At 37.8% G+C, this 14,787-nt stretch overlaps 1 protein-coding gene across 1 annotated transcript; it reads left to right on the top strand.

The window, feature by feature from the left end:
• The first annotated feature begins 6,670 nt into the window (after positions 1-6,670).
• On the top strand, positions 6,671-12,263 carry LOC118239804 (vomeronasal type-2 receptor 116-like). Its single transcript, XM_035453786.1, has 4 exons — positions 6,671-6,867; positions 9,291-9,582; positions 9,878-10,690; positions 12,012-12,263. Exons 1-4 carry the CDS (start codon positions 6,671-6,673, stop codon positions 12,261-12,263), a joined length of 1,554 nt encoding a protein of 517 aa, XP_035309677.1.
• Positions 12,264-14,787: the final 2,524 nt, after the last annotated feature.

Raw genomic sequence — 14,787 nt, 5'->3', positions numbered from 1 at the left:
GGTGTTCTTTAGGCTTCTTGTATTTTTATTGCCATGTCTTTCTTTAGGTTGGGAAAGTTTTCTTCTATGATTTTGTTGAATATGTTTACTGTGCCTTTGAGTTGCATTTGTTCATCTTCTATACCTATTATTCTTTGGTTTGGTCTTTTCGTGGTATCCCATATTTCCTGGATATTTTGTGTCATGGATATGTTGGATTTAAGATTTTCTTTGGTTGATGAGTCTATTTCCCCTAGTGTATCTTCAACTACTGAGATTCTCTCTTTCATCTCTTGTATTCTGTTGGTTATGCTTATGTCTGTAGTTCCTGATCATTTACACAGCTTTTCTATTTCCATAATTACCTCAGATTTTGCTTTCTTTATTGTCTCTATTTCAGTTTTTAGGTCTTGAACTGTTTCCTTGAGAGATTTGTTGATATCTTATTTTTTTTCAGGTTCTTTTTATTATTAATTCAAGTTAGGGAACAGGCTTGTTTCACATTTAAGTCCCCTCTCCCTCTCCCTCCCCTCACCCCCATCCCACCGCCTCCACCTCCAATCTACCCCCACCCCATCCACCCACCACGCGCCCTCAGGCAGGTATTGCCCTCAACAGGGCTCCACAGGCAAGTCAGCAAATACTCTCCTGGCGGCTCAGGACCTCTGCCATAGTTCCAAGACAGAGCACCAGCCCATTCGGATGAGCTTCAAAGTGTTCCCACACACACCGAGGCGAAATGCCAGTCCACCTGCCTGGAGGCTGCCCCAGAGGCCGGGTCTCACCCATTGGCATCCATGTTCAGGGGTCTGAATCAGTCTTTTACTAGCCTCCCGGATAGCGTCTGGGGTCGATATGCTTTCCCTTGTTCAGGCCAACTGTTTCTGTGTGTTTCTCCAACCTGGTACAGACCCCTTCGATCTTCATTCCTCCCTCTCTTCAACTAAATTCCAGATTTCAGCTCAGTGTATATCTGTGAATGTCTGTTTCTGCTTCCATCAGCCACTGGATGAGGGCTGTAGGATGGCATAAAGAGTAGTCATCAATCTCATTTTAGGGGAAGGGCTTTTAGGTTATCCTCTCCATCATTGCCTGGATTGTCAGATCGTGTCATCCTTGTAGGTGTCTGGAGATCTCCCTAGTTCCAGATCTCTTCTCGGACCTATAGTGGTTCCCTCTGATATGGTATCTCTCATCCTGCTCTCTCTCCTGTATTCTTCCCCCTACTCAATATCTCTGCTCCTCCATTTCCTCTCCTCTACTCTTCTTCTTGTGCTCTTATTGTGGCAGCACCCTCTTCCCTACCCTCATGCTCTCAATTAGCTCGGCAGTTCATGCCACTTCCCATTCCTGGGGTGTATTTATCCCTTAGAGTCCTTCATGATTCCTAGTTTCTTTGGTGAAGAGGATTATAGGCTGGTAACCCAATCACAAAAAGACAAACATGGTATGTACTCACTCATATATGATTTTTAGACATAGAGCAAAGGTTTACCAGCCGATATCTTATATTTTTTGGTTTGTTTTTTCTTCCATTTCTTTAAGGGATTTTCTCATGTCCTCTTTGAGGTCCTCTATCATTTTCATGAAGATGTTTTTAAGATCATTCTTTTCTGCTTCATCTGCATTTTGATGTTCAGGTCTTGTAGGTGTATGGTTCCTAGTCTTCGGTGGTGTCATATTGGGTTTTCTGTTGTTGAATGTGCTTTTACATTGTCCTCATCCTTTCTTCTGGTGGGTGCAGCAGGAGTCTCTTCCTCTCCTGGTGGGTATGGGACCAAGGTTCCCTTATGGTAGATGCAAACAGTTCCAATACTCTGATGTCTGTCCTCTTGTTGTGGAAGGAGGTGGCACTATTACCGGGGCCTTGGCAGTGGGTGGGTGTGTTGCATCCTGCCGCTGAGTTCAGATCCAGTTAGCAGGACCCTGGTGTCGGATGTTTCCAAGCAGGGTCACTTAACCAGAATGGTAAACAGCCCCTGGCCTACCTGGCCAGGTGGACAGAGGAGGAACTGTCACCGGGACTTGGCAGTGTCCAGGTGCGTTGGATCCCGCTGATGAGTTCGGATCTGTTGAGCAGACCTCTGGTGTCATATGTTTCCTGATCATTCCATCTTATGAGGTTATATTTACCCTGAAACCCAAACCACATTATAAAGAAAGTAAATCACAGACCAATTTCCATTATGATCATAGATACAAAAATACTCAAAATATTCAAAAAACATTTATCCAAGAAGACATCACCAAGATCATCCACCATAATCAAGTAGGTTTCATCTATTCTAGAGATTCTGGAACTGATTAAGGTATGAAAATTAATCAATGTAATCCACTAAGTACACTATTTAAAAAACAAGATTGTTGACTCTAAATGTGTCTATTCAATATAGTATTTAAAGTTTACAAAGGAACAATAAGGAAACTGAAGGACATCAAGTGTATTACAAATGGAAATGAGGAAATCAATGCATCCTTAAAGGACCATATGAGTATAAAATAGTGAAAATAAAATTTCTCAGCACAAATAGATTTCTTTGTTCCAGAGGGCAAAGGACAGGGAATGAGAGAAAAAGACAGGAGAGATGAGAAAGGAACAAGTGAGTGGAGAAAGGGTACAGAACACCAAATAGATTGGAACACAAAAGAAATCCCCTTGCCACATAATAATCAAAACACCAAACTTACAGAATAAAGAAAAATATTAAGAACAGAAAAAAGAAAAAGACCAAGTATCATATAAAGGCAAACCTATCTGAATAACACCCAAATTCTCATGTTGGGTGGAAACTTTGAAAGCCAGAAAATCCTGGATAGATGTTCTAAAAAGGATAATAGAACATGGATGCCAGCCCAAACTACTGTGTCCAGCAAAGCTTACAATCACTATAGATGGAAAACAAGATGTTACATGACAAAATCAGATTTAGGCAATACATATCTACAAATCCAGCCCTACAGAAATTAATGGAAGGAAAACTCCAATGCAACGAAGATAACTACGCTCAAAAATCCATAGACAATAGATAATTCCACTTTTCCAAACACCAAAAAATAAAAAAGGGGGGAAATCCCCATACAATAACATCAACAACATATCCAAAACAAACAAGAATCAACAATCAAGGGGCATTAATATCCTTCAAATGAATGGTCTTAACTTGCCTATAAAAAGATACAGGCTATCAGAATGGATATGAAAACAGAATCCATCCTTCTGCTGCATACAAGAAACATATCTCAACATCAAGGACAGATGATCCTCAGACTAAAATATAGGGAAAACATCTCCCAACCAAATGTACCAAAGGAACAAGCTGGTGTAGACGTCAAACTAAAATCAATCAAAAGAGATGAAGGTCATTTCATACTCTTCACAGAAAGAGTCCATCAAGATGAAGTGTCCATTCTGAACATCTATTCCCCAGTTACAAAGGCAACCACATCTATAAAAGAAACTTTATTGAAGCTCAAATCACACATAGAATCTCACACACTTATAGTAAGAGACCTCAACACTCCGCTCTCACCACTAGATAGGACCACCAGAGCGACAGGAAGGACAAACCCGTAACCAAAGAATAATAGAACCTACACTATGTATACGCCGCTGGATAACCGACTCTATAAAATTCCATCAAAACACAAAAAAAACCTTCCAGCCATGACCCCAAAATCAAACACATACCCCATAAGCAAACCTATTACCCAATCAACCAGAAAAACCGACAATCAACACGATCTCAAGATAAACAACACAATTGCAAACAAGAACAATTAATGAAAATAAGCGGCAATTCATCCTAGAGCAAGCGGAAAAAAAACCCATACTTTAGTCCTACTCTGGAAATTCCGCATCTAGTAATGGGAATGATCTGCTGCTATAAGTGTGTGAGTTTTTATGTGTTATTTGAGTTTTAGTAATGTTGTTTTATGAATGTGGAGACCTTTCTATTTGATGCATAGACGTTCAGAATTGAGACTTCATCCTGCTGGATTTCTCCTGTCTATGCTGGAGAGGATGTGGAGAGAGAGTAATACTCTTCCACTGCTGGTGGCAGTGGAAACTTGCACTACCATTTTGGAAATCCGTATGACAGTTTCTCAGGAAGATGGGAATCAGTCTACCTCAAGATCCAACAAATTTCCTCTTGGGCATATACCCAAAGAATACACATTAATAAAATAAAGACATGTCTTCAACTATGTTCATAGCAGCATTATTTGTAATAGCCAGAAAATGGAAGTAACCAAATGCCCCTCAACTGAAGAATGGATAGAGAAAATGTGGTACATTTACACAATGGAGTACTACTTAGTGGGGAGAAAAACAATGGAATCTTGAAATTCACAGAGAAATGGATGGGACTAGAAGAAACCATCCTGAGTGAGCTAACCCAGTCACAAGAAGGCAAACATGGCATGTACTCACTCATATATGTTTTTTAGAAATAGAGCAAAGGGTTACCACCCTGCAATACATACCACCAGAGGAGTTAGGAAACAAGGGGACCCCAAGAGACAATTGCATAGACCCTTGAAGAAAGGGCAGCATACAAGAACCCCTAAGCAAATTGTGAGCAGTGGGGGGTAGAGGAAGGAGGTAGGAAGGGGAGAAAGGGAGAAGGGAAGTGAGAGGAGAGGATGGGAGGAACAGAGGACGACTAGAAAGGGGATGGCTTGATAGAGGGAGACAGTACAGGTTTGGAAAGAGGTCTGGCATGGGGAAATGTTAGGGGATCCACAGGGATGACCTCAACTAAAATAAAGGCAGTGGTGGAGAGGCTGCCTTTGATGCCCTTCCCTATAATGAGACTGATGACTACCTTGGTTACCATTCTTAGAGCCCTCATCTAGTAGCTGATTGAAGCAGAAACAGTCACCCACAGAAAAGCTGTGAATCATCCTCCTGGAATTCAGTTGCAGAGAGGAAGGAGGAATGAGCAAAGGAGACAAGACAGTGCTATAAAAACCCACAGAAACAGTTGACCTGACCTAGAAAGAGCATGGAGATCTTAGTTGTAAAGCTGGGACCAGCATTGGACTGAGGCAAGCCCACTGAATGTGGGTGCCACCTAGGATGCTAATACTGTCTATGGGACCTCTAACAGTGGAGCCAGTGTTTATTCCTAGAGCACAAATGGACTTTGGGAGCCCATTCCCTATGGAGGGATATTATTGCAGCCCAGATAGCCTAGGCCCTCCTGCAAATGATATGGCAGACTTTGACTGTCCCCCGTGGAGTGCCTCACTATCCCTGGGAAGGAGGTAGTGGGTGGGTTGGTGGGGAACATGGGAAGATGGTAGGGTGGGAATGGGGGGATGGATATATAAATTTGAATGCCTATATAACAAAAATAATAATTTTCATAAATTCTTGACACAACAGTTCATGTCTGTCTATCTGTTAGCCTGTCCAACCATCTCTGGGTCTGTTGTCTGTCTCTCTGTGTGTCACATACACATATTTTACTCAAAGAAGGACAGGTATTATTTGGCCACTGAAGGGTATTGACAGAATTGGGGAAGTGGTACCATGTAAAAAGGGGGAAGAAAAATACATCAGAAAATATCAGCCATACAATCTCCCACTGACAATTATGATTGTACAATGCAAACAAGAATAGTTGACTAGGAAAAATGCCATAAGAGTTTACACATTGAACATAGGGGACTTCAAAATTATTATTTGCTTCTAAGACACTCAGCACAAGACTTCTTCAAGGCACCACTGAAACATAAATGAGAAAACAATGTAGAAAATCAAAAGATGAAGTACAAGAAATTGGTCATCACAAGGTGTCTGTGAAAACTGAGGATCAGAGAGGGAGATCTTGGTTTTAAACACAAATTCTCAGTTTATCTTCTCATTAATAATGATTGTTAGGAAGTGGGTGTGATAGGTCTTATGTAGTATTTTAAATAAGGCACAGAATTCTACATTTCATTCTGGATGTTTTTGTTTATTAAAAACTCAGCATTGAACATCAAAATGAACTGGGATTCTGTGATGAGATGAATAGTTTGGGATTCAAGAGGACTCAGGAAGTTATGGGATTTGACCTTATTATTGCTTGTCTAGACAATGGAAGCCCAGATTTTGTTTGGATATTCTGAATCTGTCACTGGTGTAACATAGGTCACAGTGTAGATACCTGGGGATTTCAGATGCTAAACCAACTGTGCTTCCTCACACTGTCATAGACTTGATGATGCAACTTCCAGTGCATAATCATGAATTCTGTCTTGTGTGTCCTTATTAAACCATTAATTTATGGATTCACTGTGAGTCATCTAAGAAAATCAACTGAGCTAATTTTTAATGCTGTCCACATAAATCCATGTAAACTTGGGACAAAATTTCATTGATATGTCATCCTTCCAGGGGCCTTATATCCACAAACATGAGTTGCATCATGGAAAGAAAAACTGAACTATCCCCATATGTTCATATAAACCCATGTTTTTCACATGAACTGTGGACCTCAGATGCAGAGCCCCAGGGAAGAGAATCTCCAAGATTCCTCCAGGGGTGAGGGCACATCTGGGGAAAAAGGAATCATGGATTCCCAAACAGCCTCTCAATTTGCTAAGAAATAAAATCATGTAGGAATAAGTGGGTGCCCATTTAATGGGCTTATCTACATGACACTTCATAATTCACGCTACCCTGGTGTAGCAAATGAAAGAGATGCTCATTTTGATTTTCCTCTTGCTACTTCTGAACATTCCACTTCTCATGGCCAGGTTCATTCACCCCAGGTGTTTTTGGAAAATGAAGCAGAACAAAGACAAGACTGAAGAATTGAAGACCGGTTGTATCTTCCTCCCCTCAATAGTTGAGAGGCCAGTGGAGAAGCAGTATTTCAAAGATATTTTGAATATACAGTAAGTCTTTTTGTGTTTTCCATGAAAATGTAACTATGAATATCTCATGATTGGTCTCGAGTCTTCTGTCCTGTTCTCTCAACATTCACACCAAGAAATGACTCCAATCCTTTAGGGACTCATTGATATTTTACCAAATTTAACGGATTCTTCAGTGTGGGTTCTGTTTTTCTTCCTGTCATCCTCCCACTTTCAAGACTGGAATTGGAGTGAAGGAAACAGTCTCTTCTATGATCCATCACAAAAAAAACCACCTATTGACATTGTCCATAGCAAAGAAGCCAGTGAGGTATCATCAAAAGAAACCTCATACAATTTCAATAAATTTCAACCTAAGAACTTGCAAGTAAATGGCCATAGAGTCTACTGATGGTCCTTTCATCGGTGTGTGCTTGTGTGAGGACCACACATATTTGTGCCACACATAGCTGCACAGAGATTTCACATAGATTTTAAGTTACTCTCTCAAATTCCTTGCATGTGGTCACACTGCTTTCTGAAGCAGACTTGTGAATAGAAGTAGGAGACCTGTCCATCGTGAACTCCATATGTGTCCCTGTTTCTCCATTCTTCACTTACATAACTGAACAATCACTGGCTTTTAAGTATTGCAAAGTGCAGTTCTCCATTCTCCCTTTTCAGTAAGGACAGAATGTACGGATTGTAATTCGTATGTTTGGATTTTTTATAAGTGATGCCACAACTAATACTAATGGCTGGTTACTTCCCTTGTCACTTGCATGAGTGGTAGGGTTTTACATGTGAGATTTGGCAACACTTGAGAACAAGGATAGAGAGATAAGTTGCAGCTCATTTTGACTTTATTTAGTAATCATGTGTCTTTTTCTCTTTATGTCCTAGTTGCTTATTCTGGGGCAATTATATCACACTTACCTCTTCTGCATTTCTTTCAGTAACTTTACTAATTATAGCATATATTTTACCAATGTAGAAAGTATACAAATGTTGATTTTGTGAAATGCAGTTAGTTGTTTTAAAAACAGCACTTTAGTTCAATAGGCAAATATGAGAGTGAAACTCATTGTTGTTTCTTAAGTTTAGTGTGGTGAAGTTAGAGTTTCAGTCACAAAAGTTCTAGTATCAAATTCCCTTGACTTTTAATGAAAATTTCAATGATACTTTTTCTTTTGGTGGTATGAAATATTTCAAAATTGACTCCTTCTTTACACATGAGGCATGTACATTTTCTAAATAGCAAACAGAGTGAAATTAACTCTGAGCAAATTATTCAGAATACAAGAGTATGCTTTATGTATGTCGGCAGGATTATATGAAATGACTAAGAAGAACTATGAGTTATTATTTTCCCATACACATAACTAATGTTCTCTTCCAACTGAATTATTGCTCATTTTTATTACAAAACAGGCAATCACTCCCACACATTTTACACTTTATATTATTCTATTTGACAAACACATAATAGTGGCACTATAAATCTCAATAAGATGCTAGTGTTGTCTTAGTGTAACTGAAAAGGTAGTCAAGAGAAATTATCTAGTTATCTAGTAGAAAAATAAGTTGGGAAGATATGCCCAGTGTCAATATATGACAAGCCTATGTAAACTTGAAATAGTTGAACAATACCATAGTGCTACATGCTCTTAACCTCTGCACTTAGGACATACAGCAGGTGTATTCTTGTGCATGTGACACCAGTGTAGACTACAGTAAATTGAAATTCAAAAGCATGAGATCTGTGCTCTTTAGTGGACATTTAGAATTATCTTGTCATACATGCTGATGGACGCAGACATTCACATCTTTTACCAAATATGTCTTTGGTGAAGGAAATTATTTAAAAATAAATATTTAAAAAATCATTTGCCTGAAATAAGTAAACCTGAAAGGAAAAGGAGATCAAGATGAGGATGGACAAAAGGGGATGTGTTAGTTATGTTGCCCCCTAATAACAATGAACTGTCAGTCCATAGCCAAATGTTGCCTCCTAAAGACCATTGTGTAATCATCAGTCATTCTTTGACTGCCTTTTCCAGTTCATTAGTTTTCAGAAGAAAATTATATAAACTGTTTTGCTAACACATCATGTAAATTTTTATATTATTCCACACGTTCAAATTGAAGACTGTAATGTTTACTGTTTGGGCAAATCCTGTGCCCTTGTCTTTACATTTCAAGCAAGCACTCACAAACCAGAGATGGAAAATGTTTTATATGGAAGATGCCAATGGCACCTATCATTTATAGATGACCCAGTCTGATGTATTTTGAAACTTTTTAGGCTTCTAAGTTATTTTATATATCCAATATTACAACTCAACCTATTTGTTTTAATATGGGAGGAAGGTTGGGTATACTTTTCAGTACACAACATTCATTGTATTGATTAGAACAATCGTCTATTGATCTCTGTCCATATTAAACAGTTTACTCTTTTATAGAATACCAGCCGAGAACTACAAGTATGCACTGGCTTTGGCTTATACCATGGATGAGGTCAACAGGAATCCTGATCTATTACCAAATAGATCTTTAGTGTTTGATTTCTCAGAGAGTAATTGCATCACTGTGACTAGATTGTACCATTTAGACAGACATATGGAAGAAAATTATGGTTATTTCCACAATTATTCCTGTCAGAAAGATATCTCATGTGTTGTGGTGTTTACAGGACCAAACTGGGAAACATCTGTGATAACTGAGTCATTTGTACAACTCATCATGTCACAACAGGTAAGATTTTTATGGGTGGCATTTGACTGAAACACTGTCCCTATTTGTACCATTCCCAGATTCTAAAAAGTGTGTTAGACTTTGACCAGCTCTAGATTTATATTAATCTATGTAGTTCATGAGCACTATTCAGAGAATGGTGTTCGTTCCACATTTCCTTGTTTGAAGTAGAGATGAGGGAAGAAGTAATAGCTATGGGGATTGGCAAAGGGGTTTCCTAGAACTCTTTGTAAAAAAAATGTGTTTACAAGTTCTTAGGAGTGCATGGTACCTCATGGTGTTCCCTGCATCCTAGGTCATACAGTTTACTTATGGACCCTTCCATCAAATCCTGAGTGATCGTGAAAGATTTCCCTATCTGTATCAGATGGCCCCCAAGGACACATCTCTAGCCTTTGCCATGGTCTCTGTCATACTTCACTTCAGCTGGAACTGGGTAGGGCTGGCCATCTCAGACAATGATCAGGGCACCCAATTTCTCTCAAATTTAAGGAGCGAGTTGGGAAAAAGTACAGTCTGTTTTGCCTTTGTAAATATAATTCCAATCAACATACGGTTATATGTATCAAGAGCTCAAGTATATTATAAACAAATAGAGACATCATCCACAAATGTTGTCATCATTTATGGTGACCCAGACAGTACTCTTGCTGTGAGCTTTCAAATGTGGCAATCCAGAGGTTTACAGAGATTATGGGTCATCGATTCACAGTGGGACATGATTACAAGTAAAAGAGACTTCATGCTTGACTCATCCCATATGACTCTATCCTTTGCCCACCATCATGGTGAGATTTCTGGCTTTAAAAATTTTGTCCAGACAATGAACCCTCTCAAGTACACAGATGAGTACCTTGCAAGGCTGGAGTGGATGAACTTTAACTGTGAAGTCTCTACATCCAACTGTAAGACACTGAGGAACTACTCATCCAATGTCTCAGTGGATTGGCTAGTGATTCGAACTTTTGACATGGCCTTTAATGATAACCTTTATGACATATACAATGCTGTGTATGCTCTGGCCCATGCACTGAATGAGATGGTTATTCAACAAGTAGATACCCAGCCAATGGACAATGGGAAAGGATACCATTCTCCCTGCTGGAAGGTAGTATGTCTTTTATTGGATGATATTTATTGGCATCAATAACCTATATTTAGGAGTCTTTCAAATGCCCAAATTCAGTGGACTAGGAAGTATTTCCCCAAATGAAAAGATGTCTGAGCATATTTTTCTGTTGAGGATATAAATGTAGAGGTTGATAGCAATCTCTAATACAAAGCCAATGGATCAGAAGACGCAATTCATCAAGGAAATCAGTATTTAGTTTCTGAGCATTAGAATACTATCACCTCTGTTCTAATACTGCATACACATCAGCCTTTTCTCATGAATGCTCTCTGTGATTAGATGAGGTCTTTATTTATTATGTTTTAATAGGTGGTAATCAATGTAGGGCATGATTTTCATAAGTGTTCTCAATTGAATCTTCTCCCACTGTCAGCTCTGGAGAACTCGGTTAGCATTCTGAGAGTAATTACCTAGGTAATAGTATGTGATTCAGATCTGTATGTATAGGTGCAATCATCGTTGCAAATGTATGTTACTAACTATATGTGTGCACGACTGTGTTTTTGTGCATCTCTGAGTGTATATGCCTTCATATGTATGATTTTATGAGTATCTGCTATCCTGTGGCAGTGAGAATACATTTGTGTTACTGTATGGATGTTTTGTTTTTCTCTGTGTAGCTTTTTTTATGTATTTGGCAGTGAACATGTCCTTATGTGCCTATGTGTATATTTATACATATTTATTTATACAATATATTTACACATATTTATATTGGTATTTTTGTATCTGTGTGTATTTGTGTGTCTGTCTGTCTTTTGATGTGGGCACAAATTTTTCTGTTTGTTAATGCCTATCTCTGTTGGTGTTTGTGTGTGTGTGTGTGTGTGTGTGTGTGTGTTTGTTTCCCTGTATGTATTCATGAATATGTGTGTTCCTGTCTATGTGTTTTCTTTTTTTCTGAATGTATATTTGAATCCATATGTCTGTTCATGTTTGCCTGCTATATGTAAGAATCCCAAGATGTGTGTGTGTGTGTGCAAATAAATTTGTGTCTGTATATGAGTGTTATCTCTGGATGTATGTGAGTATATCTATCGCTGTGTGGGTGTATGTGTGTGTGAGAGAGTGTGTTGCATATGTATGTTTGGTGTGTGCATATGTGTCTTTGTCCGTATTTAGGACTTTCCCCTGAAGGTACCAAAATTTTAGGAATGTGATGATAATCTTATTTGTCCATTTGATTTCAACAAGATTTCTCCCCTGGGCATCTTCAATAATGTTGCCTTTAATATAAATCAAAATGTTTTTGATTCAGGATGTGGACATTCATTCTAGGATTCTGCCTGTCTTTCAGCTGAACTCATTGCTCAAGAGGACACACTTCACTAATCCTGTTGGGGACAGAGTAAATTTGAATCAAAAAGAAAAAAGTCAGAAAGAGTATGACATTTTCCAGATATGGAATTTCCAACATGGTCTTAGATTTAAGGTGAATTTAGGAAAGTATAGCCCATATTTTCCACATGGTCAACAGCTCCATATATATGAAGACATGATAGAGTTTGCCACAGGAAATAGACAGGTTGGTCTGACCAAATTGTACTGATTTCCATTACACAGCAGCAATACTGACAACTGGGACCATTTGTGCTTCCTTGTAATTTAATGTAATAAGTTGTCATATTATGAACCAATTCCTAACCTCTTCATTTATGATTTCTCTTGCCTTCATTTTATGTGACAATTAATCACTTGAAGGTTTCCAACGTGCACAGAATGTACTTTTCTCATATCAAAATATATTTCTGTTTTTAACATGAATGTAAGCCAGTTGTAAAAATGATTTAAAACTATTTCCAGTAAGGGGCACAATATTATTTTGTTACCATAATGATTATATTACAGAGATTTCATCCCTTATGTTGAATCTTGGGCACAGATGTTGAAAATTAAGTTTTTGTAAGGATGGAGTAAAATAAAAATACACAAGTCATGAATTTTACTTATTTAAGTTTTTAAGCCTTTTTACTCAGAGATCATAATTTGTCAACACATTTAACCATAATTTTCATTTATATGAGCCATAATAGCTATTCTATAAATTTTTATCTTATTTTCTTTCTTTTTTTTGGTTATGGCTGGTTTGTCCTCATGTATGCTTACAGCTGTTATGAGTGTAGTTCATATAAATGACAGAGGAGTTATTTGGGTCCCTTGGAACTGGAGAAAGCTCAGATCTACACAGTGACTACAGGAAATAAATTGTCAGTGTTATTCATGAGCAGGAATTGTTACAAAATGCTGAGCAGTATCTCCAGCTCTGAATCATACTCGTAAAAGAAATCTCTCACTGGAGATACCTTGTTACCTCCCATTAATTATTTCACAGTTCATTCAAATAAGGCAGTGCCTACTTTTTGTAATTGGAGAATTGGTAGTAATAAAAATGCATTTTAAGGGAATTTGTAAATGAAACATCCCAGGACTAATCATGAAGTCTGATGTGGGTGATTTTAAGGTATCCAATTCAAACTTCCTTGTACAAAAGAGGTTATTTTGAATGAGTGTAACTACTGGAATTTCTTCAGGAATGGTCTGAAGGGATATCTCAGGTTGCCTAGACAGTATGAAACTTACAGTTTTTTGCTCTTTCTCAGATTGTGAGGAGAGTGATTCTCAGGAAAAAGAATATATGAGCTGATAATTATCTACTGAGCTACATATCTATTCAAAGGACAGCAATGGAATTGCATGTGTATTCTAACTACACCACAGTTGAACATTGCAGAAACTGGAAGAATACTGGGGATTAAAAACAATACAACCAGTGCTATGATCCCAGAAATGCACATTGTAAAGCAGAAAAAACAACAAACAAATATACAAGAAGGTATCATAGCAACAGTATTCCAAATCTTACAGTCATAGTCTTAAAGGAGAGTAGGTTCACTGACATATGAAAAAAGAATTAAAGGTTTAAAAGAATGATTATAGGAAAGATCCATATATTAAAGAGGACTCAAATCATTTCTTCAAGAAACAATGAGATCATGAAAACTTTCAAGCAATTATACACTTAATTTTCATGTGACAAAAGATTTCTAGGAAGGTACAAAATAATAAAAAACTTCAGACTAAGTTATATAAAAGAAAAGCAAAAAATTAAATAATAACCAGTAAAATTGTCACCAAGAGAATACTTTATGTTAAAGGCAAGATGGAAGACTTGAAGAATAGGATTAGTAGCCGGGCAGTGGTGGTGCACGCCTTTAATCCCAGCACTCAGGAGGCAGAAGCAGGCGGATCTCTGTGAGTTCAAGACCAGCCTGGTCTACAAGAGCTAGTTCCAGGACAGACTCCAAAGCCACAGAGAAACCCTGTCTCGAAAAGCCAAAAAAAAAAAAAAAAAGAATAGGATGAGTAATTAGAAAAGTCAAGCTATAACAGAAATAATGCAAAAGGAATAAAGAAAAACATTTGAAATCAGGGCAATATGAATAAAGATCAAATTTACAAATCATGGGCCAAAGAGTAGAAGCCGACATTTAGTTCATCAACATTAAATCAAGTAAATGTAGGTGTATATTTCCAAAATGCAACATTATATTGTCCAATTAGATACAATAGTCTCTTAAATACCAAAGGTTCAACATCAGAAAAGAAGGAGCCATTGAATTACTTCATTTAGAATTTCTTTTGTTAAAAAGAACAAAAAAATGAAGCCTGCATGAAGGAATCCCCAGTCACAGAAAGACTCCGTATGGATAACAGGAGATTATACTGAGAATACTCTTAAAGTAGGGAAGTAAGAGTGACATATTACAAATAATTAGAGACATATACTTTCAACCCTGGTTATTATACTAATCAAAATTATCACTAATAATAGAAGGAGAGAGGAAAGTTCATTATGAAACTATCACAGAATGTGTAACCATGAGTGAACACTGTGACTGTAATGTAAGTGCTACTTCAGACTAAAATGCAAGATAATCACAAGGGGTCAAAGGATAATATACTCAGCACTGGAGCATCAGTCAAAAAATCAGTTATTATTACAAAAGGATCAAATCTTGCAAGTACACATAAAGGACAATAATTTACAAATAATTTTCAATAAGAAATGTATG

The sequence above is a fragment of the Cricetulus griseus genome, unplaced genomic scaffold (genome assembly GCF_003668045.3).
Source record: "Cricetulus griseus strain 17A/GY unplaced genomic scaffold, alternate assembly CriGri-PICRH-1.0 unplaced_scaffold_24, whole genome shotgun sequence".
Taxonomy (NCBI): Eukaryota; Metazoa; Chordata; class Mammalia; order Rodentia; family Cricetidae; genus Cricetulus; species Cricetulus griseus.
Note: the sequence above shows the minus strand (reverse complement) of the source record. Positions and strands in the feature narration are given on the sequence as shown.